We start from the raw sequence: 12,241 nt of genomic DNA, 5'->3' as shown, positions 1-12,241 counted from the left end.
AAGGCAGATGTGTTAGGCACTGAGTCATATCCTGGCCCCTCACGTGTGCATGTTTGGTGGGGAAAGTAACACACCCCGAAGTAGTCGGAGGCTACTTCCAGCTGCCAGTGAGGGAGGTGTGTGTGGTTGTTACTTCCCTGGTTTTGCCTGAGGGGCCCCGGGGGGGCCAGGTATCAAAAAGTATCAGTGATGTTTATATATTTTATTGTATGTTTATCACTGGGGGTGTCACCCCAGCAGTGCTAAGAAGCCCAGAAGTCCCTCTTGCAATTCTTGCCCATTTGGGCTGGTGGTTTAATGCAAAGGCCTGAAAATGTAGAATTGCTCAGGTGGTGATGCTGAGGTTTACCTGGGCCACCCCAGCAGGGGTCTCCAGGTCATCCTAGAGATTGTTGGGGAGGGGTCATAATGGTACCAAGAGTCAAGCCAGGGTCAGCCACATGCAAGACATTTGCCTTACTTCCTGTACTCTTTTTCGAGCCCTGCTTATATATTTTAAAACAAAAGTTGAAGGGCTAGAGCAATAGCACAGCAGGTAGGGCGTTTGCCTTGCACGAGGCCGACCCGGGTTCGAATCCCAGCATCCCATATGGTCTCCTGAGCACCGCCAGGAGTAATTCCTGAGTGTAGAACCAGGAGTAACCCCTGTGCATCGCCGGGTGTGACCCAAAAAGCAAAATAAAAAAAAAGTTGAATTGGATGTTGAAATAAAGAATACTCATGTTTTAATACCTAAAGATTAAAACCTGCTTTCTGGGGGCTGGAGAGATAGCACAGCGGGTAGGGCGTTTGCCTTGCACGCGGCCGACCCGGGTTCAAATCCCAGCATCCCATATGGTCCCCTGAGCACGGCCAGGGGTAATTCCTGAGTGCAGAGCCAGGAGTAACCCCTGTGCATCGCCAGGTGTGACCCCAAAAAAAAAAAAAAAAACCTGCTTTCTGTATAAAATTTGTACCCAACGAAGTCTAAGATTTCTTCAGTCCAGTTATTTTAACCTGCAGAAATCTACCATCATATCAACACTTTGCAGTAAACCCATATCTATTTATTCTTTTCCTAAATAACTTTACTTGGTATAATTATTATTTGCATGTTTGGGATGGAAAACTTTATTTTTTGATTTATTTTTGGCCTATTTCCTTTCAATACACACTGCCATTCTTACTGAACTTCAGGTATGATTAGTAAAAGCAAAGAAGCATGAGTGTGCTGTTTGTCTATGTGAATTTAATTAGTAAAGAGTATTTTCCAGTGCCAAGAAAGATCATTCTGGGGGCTGGAGCAATAGCACAGCGGATAGGGTGTTTGCCTTGCATGCGGCCGACCCGGGTTCGATTCCCAGCATCCCATATGGTCCCCTGAGCACCGCCAGGAGTAATTCCTGAGTGCAGAGCCAGGAGTAACCCCTGTGCATAGCCGGGTGTGACCCAAAAAGCAAAAAAAAAAAAAAATCATTCTTTCATTCTTTAATAGATAACTTTTGTGTTTTGTTTTAGAATCCCAAGAAGCCGATGAACAGCTTGTAGCACAAGTGGTTGAAAAATGTTCGTCCGGAGATTGTTCTGGGCTCTCAGAAAATGAGGTATCACAGCAGGCTGTCAGGTCTTGCTCAGTCAAGGGTTTTAAAGAAGAGCCTGAACCAGGAGTCAACAAGATTTCCATAGTGAGGCCATTTTCAATAGCAACCAAGAATCCTGTGACTGCCCCACCAGCCCTTGGAGCAAATACATCTTATGGCTGTGAAAGCTCAGACTCAGGAGAAGTGTTGCCCTCCGGTCCGCAGGAAACTGTCCAAGACAAGGCAATGACAGAAGACAGCATGGGGGTCATGCTGGACGCGTCTGCGGAAGCTGACCTGAAGGCTGACAGCAGCTTGGAACCTGCGACCTGCAGGAGTAAGCTCAGAAAACCCAAACCTGTCTCCCTGAGGAAGAAAGCCTTTGCTTGTGAGTTGCCAGCATCGGATGCTCCTCTGGCCTCCTGTCAGTTCAGTGCAGAAGTGGATGGGAGCGTAAAGCCTTTGCCGGAAGGTTCCAGGCTCCAGAAATCGCCCGCCGACTTGCAGGAGACATTTAAGGCTCCCTGTAGCAACGCCAATGATTCGGGGGTGGGGCTGCTGGAGGAATCAAGGGGTCCACCCCTCAAACTTGAGTTTGATTTCACAGAAGACGGGGAAGCTGTCGAGTCCAGAAAAGCCCTTCCGAGGAAACTTGGCAGGAAGCTGGGTAGCAAGCAGCCCCCCAGGGTCCAGAAAGATGGCACCAGAGGTGCAGAGCAGCCTCCTGCCCCGGCCTCAGAAGACCCCCCTCTCTCCCCAGCACCTTCCAAGCCAGATTCCAGCCAGTGGGACCATGCCTTCAGCGGGACCTCAGCAGGACAGTCTGCGCTGCAGAACTCCCCTCCCCTCTCCTCCAAAGGATCCTACCACTTTGACCCAGACAACTTTGAGTCCGTGGATCCCTTTAAACCAGCCACAGCTTTTCCCAGCAATGACTTTTGTTCTCCTGCCGCTAATCATGTTAATGAAATCTTAGAGTCTCCCAAGAAGGCCAAGTCGCGGTTAATAACGTGAGTGTGTGTGTGTATGTACTTCGTGTCTTTTCTGCAAGTTGGCAGCTGACCCCTGTAGGTTTTGGCGAACTAGAGTTAGCTTTGAAAGACAGTGGGCCCACAGATCAGGCTTCATTTGTGGGCCTAATTTTTGTATGGAATTAGAAAAACTAAAGGCTTCCTTTTTTAGAGTTCTGTTTTGTTTCTGTTTTTTTGTTTTGGTTTCTTGCCACACCAGGAGTGCTCAGGACTTACTCCTGGCTCTGTGCTCAGGGGTAACTCCTGGTGGACTCGGGGAATTGATCCCAGCTCAGCCCTACCTGCTGTACTGCTGCTCCGGCCCCTCTGCCTTATTTCTAAGTTTTCAGCTTTAAATAAATGCTTAGCTCTTTCCCCTTCCGGTGAGGAGGGAAGAGAGAGACATAGGGAATAGAGGTTTTGTTGGTTTCGCTGAAGTACCATCTGGGATGTTATAAGTTGTTTCATTTACCAAATTCAAGTGTCAGTGCTGACCACCAGTTTCAGATTTTCTGTGGCTAACCCACAGGGAGCAGTGGTGTAGATTAATACCTGGCCTGGGACTCCTGGTTCTGCTGGGCTAAGTGGCAGCACCTCATTGAACTAAAGCACCCAGCCCGTAAGCTCACTCATTTGGGCTGAAGAGTGCCAGGGCCACCCTGCGGGCCTCCAGCACCTCTGCAGAGTGCTCCCCATCCCCAGTCGAAGGATCCTGAAGTAGGCAAAGGGAGGGCGAGCTCCTCACTGCACTGCTAGGAAAGTGGTAGGTAGGGTAGTGAGTTCTGCCAGAGCAAAACATCAATGAGCCCAAACTATTGTATTGATTAGGACCAAAAAGCATAAGCAAAGCTGGAATCAGTTCTCCAGCCTAAAGTATCTTCAGAACTTGTCAGGGCCATCAGATCTCACTGATTATTCTTGATCTATTCTTTGACTCTATCCGAGCAGTTGAGTAAATAACTGCTGAAAATATAACCAGGTTGCTGCTCACTCTGTGGTTAAGGATCGTTACCTCTCTCTAAACAGCGTGTGGGATGTGTGTTGGCTTCTGCCCTAGAAAGGTGTGTCGAATGCTTTGAAGTCTTCCTTTAAAATCTGTGTTGAGAGCATGTGCCCTGTGCACCATGTCAGGTAAAATTAAATCTGGGACAAAGGGAGGAAAACTTACCCGATGCCTTGTTTGTATATTTATTGATTTGAGGAACCCACCTGCCTGTGCTCTGGGGCTTAACTCCTGGCTCTGTGCTTAGGGATCACTCCTCGCAGTTTGGGGGACCTTATATGGTGCTAGGATCAAACCAGGGTTGGTTGAATACAAGGCAAGCATCTACTCCTTCATCCATATCCTATACTTTGTCTTAGTAGCAAGAAGTACCTTCTCTCTGGATCATTACACCTTCACCTGGTAGCATTTTTTTCCATTTTTGGTGTGTGAACTTCTTGCTCTTGTACTTTTTTGTTTGTTGCTTTGGTTTTTTTGTTTGTTTGTGTTTGGATCATTCCCAGCAGTGCTCAGAGGACCCTTTTGTGCTGGGAATTGAACCAAGAGCCTCACACCTACAAGGGAAGTGCTTTTCCTTTGAACTTATCTGTGACCCTTGATCTCATATTATATAGATATATGCTTTTTTAATTTATGCAATCAAAGCGCATCTTTCTGCAAGAGAAGGTTGCTCAACCTCTTGTGTAACTCTTGAATATTGTTTAGCAAATTCCTTCATTGGTAGGAAAGACAACATATACATTTAGTAAAATCTAAAGGATAATAAGAAATTTGATTAATATAGTATTACTTGAAATGATGCATATAATTGAATTCTCAGATTGGATATTATTGCATCTCAAATAAGCTAAATTATGTAAAGTCTTTTTAAACATCTTAGGGATATGTAAATATAGTAGATAGAAGCAGATCCATTATCAGCTGTAAGTTCATATATGCACATTTGTTTTTATTTGGGGGCCACACCCGGCAGTGCTCAGGGTTTACTCCTGGATTTGTGCTCAAGGATCACTCCTGTTGGGGACTCAGGGGGAACCTCTAGGGTGCCAGGGGTCCAGCCTGGGTCTCTGTGTGCAAGGTGAGCACCCCACCCTCTGCGCTGTCCCTCCAGTCCCTTTCTCTGCTATTTTAAATAGGTAAGAGGGTTTTTTAGCAGATGACCTCTAAGAGTTTGTGTTTCTTGGGGCCACACTTCATGGTGCTCAGGGATTACTCCTGGCTCTATACTCAGGAATCACTCCTGTGGGACTCAGGTAACCAGAGGAGGTACTGGGGATTGAACTCAGTGTCAGGGTCGTGCAAGGCAAGTACCCTACTTGGTACTGTCTCCCTCTGTGCTTAAGCACATTCTCTTTTTCTGGATGTCTGGACATGAACATTAGCTCAGTAGTGAAATTGTGTTACTCTACATTCACAAATATTTGAAAATTTACTTCTCATATAAAGTTCGAGTATATGGCATTTCTGTATGTTTCTGCCACTTTCTTTACTACATTAGAGTTAATAATCATCATTCACCATTATTGACGTTCATGTATATGATATTTTGAATTTGTTTCTCATCTCACAGAAAGAGCTCTGAAGCCTTTTGACATTTACTAAACTAGAGATAAATATTCCAGGCTTTACATGATTTTTTTTCTCCATCTGTCTGTCTCTTTCCTGTCTCTGATTTTATTGGTGCTCCAGGACTACTGAACAAGTGAAATTTCTCTGTTTTCTGTTGTAAGTACTCCTGCTGTTGTTTCTGTTTGTCCCTAGGACTTTGGGCAGTTTCCTTGCCAACTCTTCTAGCCCACCTTCCCATGGCATGTTGGCTTCCTTTTCTGAGTTTGACCTTATGATGGTTTGCATTTCATTTGCCGGTAACTTAGCCTTGCAATATCTGTGCCTAGCGCAGTGGCGCTCAGTGTCCCTGTCTCTCATACAAGAGTTTGTTCTCCTTGGCTTGGCACACCTAAACACATGCACTTGGAACCTGTGCTGGGTTGGTCCTGAGGCCATCCCAGTACTGGCCTGGGGGCCTGCTCTGCTGCTTAAGGTTGAAAAATATTGATTTGGGGCGGGGTGGTTTGGGGGCCCATCTGGAAGTGCTCAGGAGCTACTGCCAGATTTGTGCTTCATGTCGCTCCTGGCAGTGCGCAGGGGACCATGCAGTGCCAGGGATTCAGCCTTGGCCTCTGCATGCGAAGCATGTGCGCTAGCCTTTTGCTGTCTCCAGCCCTGGTTTTTTTTGTTGTTGTTGTTGTGGTTCTTTTGTTTTGTTTTGTTTTAAACTAGATAAGGATGCTGGCTTGAAGCAAGGCTTCAATTGACTTAGTTTGGTGGCACCAGGTGATACTTAAAATGTATTAGGAAAGAAAATGGTGAACTGGATAATAGCTGTGTTACGTTATGGTGACTTACGTGCTTACCCCCATAAAAAAGTTGCAGTTGGGGAGGTGGAGGAAGGATGGCAATCACACTGGCATTACTGGAATCTTATTTTTTAACCAGGGATTCTAATTTTATTAAAAAGGAACAGAATCTTAAGTAGTGATTGGATTAACGGGTGGTTTAAATGTTCCTGGGTTATGGCTATGATTTTCCATCATATTGCTTAATAGGAGTCGTGATACTTAAAATTATCTTATATTTTCTGTTGATCACAATTCTTCTTTGTTAGCACACAGGTCTGGAACTACTTTATCACACTTCTGTGGCTTTTAGTACAATAAAGAACTTTTAAAGACTCTGGTCCAGCGTGGTAATTTTTCTAATGAATGTCAAAGCCAAGTGAGTAAGGATCAGATGAACTGAGTATCTCTGGGTTGTAAGGTTCTTCTTTCAAAGTTGTTGGGGAATGTGTAATTAAAAACTGGGGAGTGGGGTGGGGGTTTTAGAGTCTTGGTGTTTAACATTCCATGGAAGCGTGTATGGAGTGCTTTTGAGAATGAGCTGAGCTAATTCTTGCTTTCCCTGTCTCCTGGGAGAAGACCCAGAGACACAAAAGCTTTTTCCCTCCCTCACATGCAGATGTAGAACTTGTGTTTTGCTGTTTGCTTTGGCTTCTCTTTGCACACCCTGCTACTGTTGCTTCATCTCATAGCTTAGAATTGCTAATATGATTATAAATTGGTCTGGCCATTTTTCTTCCCCTTCCAGGAGTGGCTGTAAGGTGAAGAAGTATGAAACTCAGGCTCTTGCTTTGGATGAATGCTCTCAGGTAAGCCCATGTCTGTCTCCACGGTGGTCCTCAAGCTGGTGATGATGAGTGTGTCTAGAAGTGTTCCTCAGCCTTTTTTCACTGTGACTCTTTTCCAACTTTGCTTTCTTCATGTGATTCTTCTGCCCCCATCCTTCTGGTGAGACCCCTGGTCTGCTCTTCTGACACCCCTCCTCTTCCCTAGTTTACACAGTCTTCATCTGGGTCTCCTAGGACTGTCCATGTCTTCCAGCTGAGAAACGCTGGACTGTAGTACGCAGCTAAGGAGTGACCAGAACTGCACCACCCTGAAATCAATCTGAGAGCACCCTTGAGGACAAGGGGGCCCTTTCAGAATGATCCCTTTCCCACTTTGGGGCAATACCCTGCAATGCTCAGGGTATTCCTGGCTCTCTGTTCAGGAGTGACCCCTGGTGGGGTTCCAAGGACTGTATGTTGTCCTAGGGATTCACATGGATTGACACCTTAACCCTTGTATTACCTTTCCAGCCCCCTTTCCACTTATAAAGTCTCTCTCACCTGGTCTACATCTTACTAGGGTGTTTCACTACTGGCTGTGAAATGTCTGGGGCGTTTCAGAGGGAAGATCTTAAATGTTGATGTAAATTTTAAGAAAGTCTCTGATGGGGGCTGGAGCGGTAGTATAGCGGGGAGGGCATTTGCCTTGCAAACGGCTTACCTGGGTTCGATTTCCAACAAGCTATATGGTCCCCCAAGCACCATCAGGAGTAATTCCTGAGTGCAAAACCAGGAGTAAACCCTGTGCATGGCCAAGTGTGACCCAAAACAAAAAACCACCACCACCACCACCACAACAAAAGAAAGTCTCTGATGACTGGATTTTTTTTTTAACTCAATGATTTTTAACTCTCTGCTAGAGTGAAATAAATAGAGGAACCTGTGCTAATAGCTAATGTAGCATTAAAAATAATTTTTGATGGGTCAGGGAGATGGCTCAGAGGATTGAAGAACCTGAGGCACCAGAGGCTGGACCCTGACACTGCATGGACCCTTATGTATTACCTGGAGCTCTCAAGGGCATAGCTCCCAGCACCACTGGATGTGATTCCCAAGCCCAAGACCAGTCAGAACAAAACTGACTTTTGTTTAATTCTAGCTATAAATTTTGTCTATAGCTATATGAATTAGGAAACACAGCCCATTTGATTGCAACTAGATTTTTCCCTCCCTCCTTTTAAAACTTTCTGTATAACTGTGAATGCAGAAATGCGTTTGTTGACTAATAGAATGGATCTGGGGGATGGGGTGGGGTGTGGGCCTTGTCCAGCAGTACTCGGGACTTGTTCCTGCCGAGTGCCCAGGATCACCCCGCTGGAGGCCCGTATGCATGCTGAGGGTCCAGTCAGTGATGGTCATGTGCGAGGCAAACACCACAAATGGAATGTGTTTAATTCCTTTCCATGAGCAACTTCCATTGGGGCTGAGGGGCTGTCACAGCTCTGTGCTTAGGGCTCATTTCCAGTTGGCTTCAAGGCACCATGTGGTGCTGGGGATTGACCCCCGACCTTCTGCAGGCAAAGCTTGCACTCAGCCATTGAGCCCCCTATCTAGTCCGTATTTCAGATTTTAAAATGCCGGGGGGTAGGGCCGAGAAAATAGTACCCAGAGCAGGCCTGATTGCTGGAAACACAGCCAGGAGCACTGAGTACAGAATAATAAATACTTTAAGATTTGCATTTGAGGGCCTGGAGTGATAGCATAGCAGGTAGGGTGTTTGCCTTGCATGCGGCCAACCCGGGTTCAATTCCCAGTATCCCATATGGTCCCCGAGCACTGCCAGGAGTAATTCCTGAGTACAGAGCCAGGAGTAACCCCTATACATTGCCATGTGTGACCCAAAAAGCAAAAAAAAAAAGGATTCGCATTTGATTAATTCTTCATTAATAAATAACCATGTAAAAGCATTGACTCAGTTCTGATAAATCAGACAGTAAGAACCATAGAAAATTGACCTTTTTTGGTCAATTTTTTACTTTTGCTTTTAGGAAATAATATGTCTTGGGGTAGAGTGATAGCACAGCTGGTAGTGAGCTGGTCTTGCATGTGACCGACCCATTTTTGACTATGTCTGATGGGTGGGGCTTTGGGGACCCTATTGGGTGTCAGGGGTCAAACCCAAGTCAAACACAGGCAAGGCAAAAGCCCTACCTGTTGTACTATTGCTCTGGTTCCTGGGATTTTTTATTTTTTTAATTGAGTCACCAAGAGATGTTAGAAAGCTGTTTATAATCAGGTTTCAGTCATAAGTGAGTGATCTAATATCTGTCTGTCCACCAGTGTTCATTTCCCACCACCAGTGACCCCTGTTTCCTTCTCCCCGCCCCCCCCCCGCCCCCCTAACCACAGCCTGCCTCTATTGCTCTGTGTCAGGCACTTCCCTTCTCTCCCTCTTTGGGATAATTTTTTAATAGACATAAAGTAGAATTATAAATTAGGAGAGGAAAAGGAATGATATAAATTTCTTAGTATTCAAGAACATTTAAATTTATATATCTCATATTGTATCAGAACATTAGAATAGCTAGATTGAATTAAGCAAAGCTAGTATTTAAACTATGACAGGCATTGATTGCATCTGTTGTGGCTACTTAAATTTCCAGCTGAAAAGTTAAAATTTTACCAGAAAATCTGAGGCAAATTCCAGATTTTCACTGGAAAATCCCCCCAAAATCACTATGTTTATGAACAGATTTTTTTTTTCTTCTTGGGTCACACCTGGCGATGCACAGGGGTTATTTCTGGCTCATGCACTTAGGAATTACTCCTGGCGGTGCTCAGGGGACCATATGGGATGCTGGGAATCAAACCTGGGTCAGCCGCGTGCAAGGCAAATGCCCTACCTGCTGTGCTATGGCTGTAGCCCCATTATAAACAAATTTTTTAAAAGGTTGTGTTGACCACTTAAACCTTTTTTTTCTTTTACTTTTTGTGTCACACCCGGCGATGCACAGGGCTTACTCCTGGTTCTGCACTCAGCAGTTACCACTGGCGGTGCTCAGGCGACCATATGGGATGCTGGAATTCGAACCCAGGTTGGCCTCGTGCAAGGCAAACACCCTACCCGCTGTGCTATTACTCCAGCCCTGACCACTAAAACCTTTTGTTTATAAATTCGTTGTGTCATAGAGGTAGTTTAACAAGCTAGAGTGCCTGTGTTATTGGGTTGGAGTGTATAGTACAGCCGTAGATCATTTGTCTTGTGCACCACCACTGGGTTTGATTCCGGGCACCCCATAAGGTCTCCTGAGCACCAGCAGGAGTGATTCTTTTTTTTTTTTTTCTTTTTGGGTCACACCCAGCGATGCACAGGAGTTACTCCTGGCTCTTCACTCAGGAATTACTCCTGGTGGTGCTCAGGGGACCATATGGGATGCTGGGATTCGAACCCGGGTCAGCCGCATGCAAGGCAAATGCCTTACCTGCTGTGCTATCGCTCCAGCCCAGCAGGAGTGATTCTTTGAGTGCAGAGCCAGGAGTAACCCCTGAGCATCGTTGGATGTGATCAAGCAAAGCTCCTTCCCGCATACAAAGAGTATGCTGTGCATGAAGGATGCCTGGGTTTAATTCTAAGCACTTGAATCACTGGTCTCAGAGCCAGGAATAGTCCCTGAGAATTGCTGAGCATGACCCCAATTCAAAACAAAACAAGCAGAAATCTAGGCTGGAAAAAAAGTTTTCAGACTTCAGATTTGAATTACAAATGGTAGTTTTAAAAAAAAAAACATGTGAGTTGTTGGTTTAGCAGGTTCTCCTTGATTTGTCTCCAGCTCTGTCCCTAAGAGATGGTTCCTATGGTGGCACTTTTCTTGCTGGTTTCCCTCCTCACAGGGAGCATGTTTGTTTCTGCTCTACTTCCCAGGATGAAGGTGGCTCAGTCTTCCAGACTTCAGACATTTCTAATAGAGATGGCCACGCAACTGATGAGGAGAAACTGGTGTCCACTTCTTTTGGTCAGAAATCAGCCGGGCCCGAGGTGAAAGGTGAGCCAGAGGAAGACCTGGAGTACTTTGAATGTTCCATTGTTCCTGTGTCTACCATAAATCATGCGTTTTCATCCTCAGAAGCAGGTATGGAAGCATCTCTTCATCTCTGTAGTGTACATAAGCATAGAAAGGCCTGAAAGTCTGAGGCATGAGGTACCTGCGGAGATCAGAGACTCGGCTCTCTTGAAAGATTTCAGTTGCTGACCTGGGCCTGGTTTGGTTTGGTTTGGTTTGGTTTTTAGGACTACACTCAGCTGTTCTTAGGGCTGGGATGATGTGGGGGATCGTGTGTGCCTGGAACTAAACCCAGCCTTCCCACATGAAGAACAGGCACTCGCCTGTCTCTTCTCTCTCTCTCTCTCTCTCTCTCTCTCTCTCTCTCTCTCTCTCTCTCTCTCTCTCTCTCTCTCTCTCTCTCTCTCTCTCTCCTCCCTCTCTCTCCCCCCCCTTCCCCCATGGATGCTTTGGTTCTTTACCTGGAAAAGAGAAGAAGACTCTGAGATTACTCTTTGAAATTAACCAGTGCCCTCTTAAATTCATATTGCTATTCAATCGAGCCCAACCTAACTTGTGCTGAAGCTTCTTGCTGATGGGCTGTTTGAAATACGTCAGAGCTGACACTCTACTAGGTCGCAAGTCACATCTTTAACTTTGGATTCGTGGAGTTTTAGATTCACGTTCCTGGCTTTAATGCCCATGATTAAACACTCAGATTTTTTCCATGGCATGATTTGTCTAGTTTGTGCTTGGTTTGTTGGAGCGTGGAGGGGCTTCTGGCCCCAGGTCCATGTTTAGGGTGCCTCCTTGTGGGATGAAGGGTCGAACCCAGCCTTGTGCATGTAGCACCTGAGCTACCTCCTTGGTCCTGGCATAGCATAGTTTCATTTGGGCCTTTATAGTTAGAATTTTTAAAATTCAGATCTGCTTTCAAATCCACTCAGGCTTCCCCTCCTTTCCGGTTCACTTTCCTATCCCAAAAAGTAAATGCACTTTCTTACTTATTCTTACTTATCCTGTGACTTTCCTGAAGACCTTGTTTGCCATCCATTCCTGTCCCGTTTATGCTCCTCTACCACAGTTATACAGGCTAATGCCCAGGTACTGTTGTACTTGGATTTACTTCTGTTTGAAGTCCATTTCTTTGCCACTGCCTATAATAGTTCTGCCTGTTCGCTCAGGTCTATCTCAGATGTCACTTGGCTTCCATTTGGCATTTCTTCTTAGTGATCCTGTTCTGTGTAGTAATTATTAGAAGAGTAATTTTGATGAGTTTCTGAGGCTAAGGATCATTAGTGATTTAGTTTTGATTCCCCCCTCCCCCCACGTGAGATGCATACTTGTTGAATCATAATGTTCTTTCTCAGTGGGAGGAAAGCTCTTTAGCAGAAATGTGTAGAGCTGCGGTTTCATTCACTACAGTGCTATCCTCAGAGCTGGTGGACAGCAGGGGGACTGTCCCA

At 45.6% G+C, this 12,241-nt stretch overlaps 1 protein-coding gene across 5 annotated transcripts in view; it reads left to right on the top strand.

The window, feature by feature from the left end:
* The window catches only part of TACC1 (transforming acidic coiled-coil containing protein 1), a 107,194-nt gene that overhangs the window by 72,107 nt on the left and 22,846 nt on the right, over positions 1 to 12,241 (top strand). For 3 of the 5 annotated variants that reach the window (XM_055118679.1, XM_055118675.1, XM_055118671.1), the window contains exons 3-6: positions 1,498 to 2,569; positions 5,262 to 5,297; positions 6,717 to 6,777; positions 10,658 to 10,778. In XM_055118679.1, the coding sequence (XP_054974654.1) occupies positions 1,498 to 2,569; positions 5,262 to 5,297; positions 6,717 to 6,777; positions 10,658 to 10,778 (1,290 nt within the window). The remainder of the gene's footprint in view (positions 1 to 1,497; positions 2,570 to 5,261; positions 5,298 to 6,716; positions 6,778 to 10,657; positions 10,779 to 12,241) is intronic. The other 2 variants (XM_055118678.1, XM_055118681.1) reach the window with 2 other exon arrangements.

Source organism: Sorex araneus, chromosome 1 (assembly GCF_027595985.1).
Source record: "Sorex araneus isolate mSorAra2 chromosome 1, mSorAra2.pri, whole genome shotgun sequence".
NCBI lineage: Eukaryota > Metazoa > Chordata > Mammalia > Eulipotyphla > Soricidae > Sorex > Sorex araneus.
Note: the sequence above shows the minus strand (reverse complement) of the source record. Positions and strands in the feature narration are given on the sequence as shown.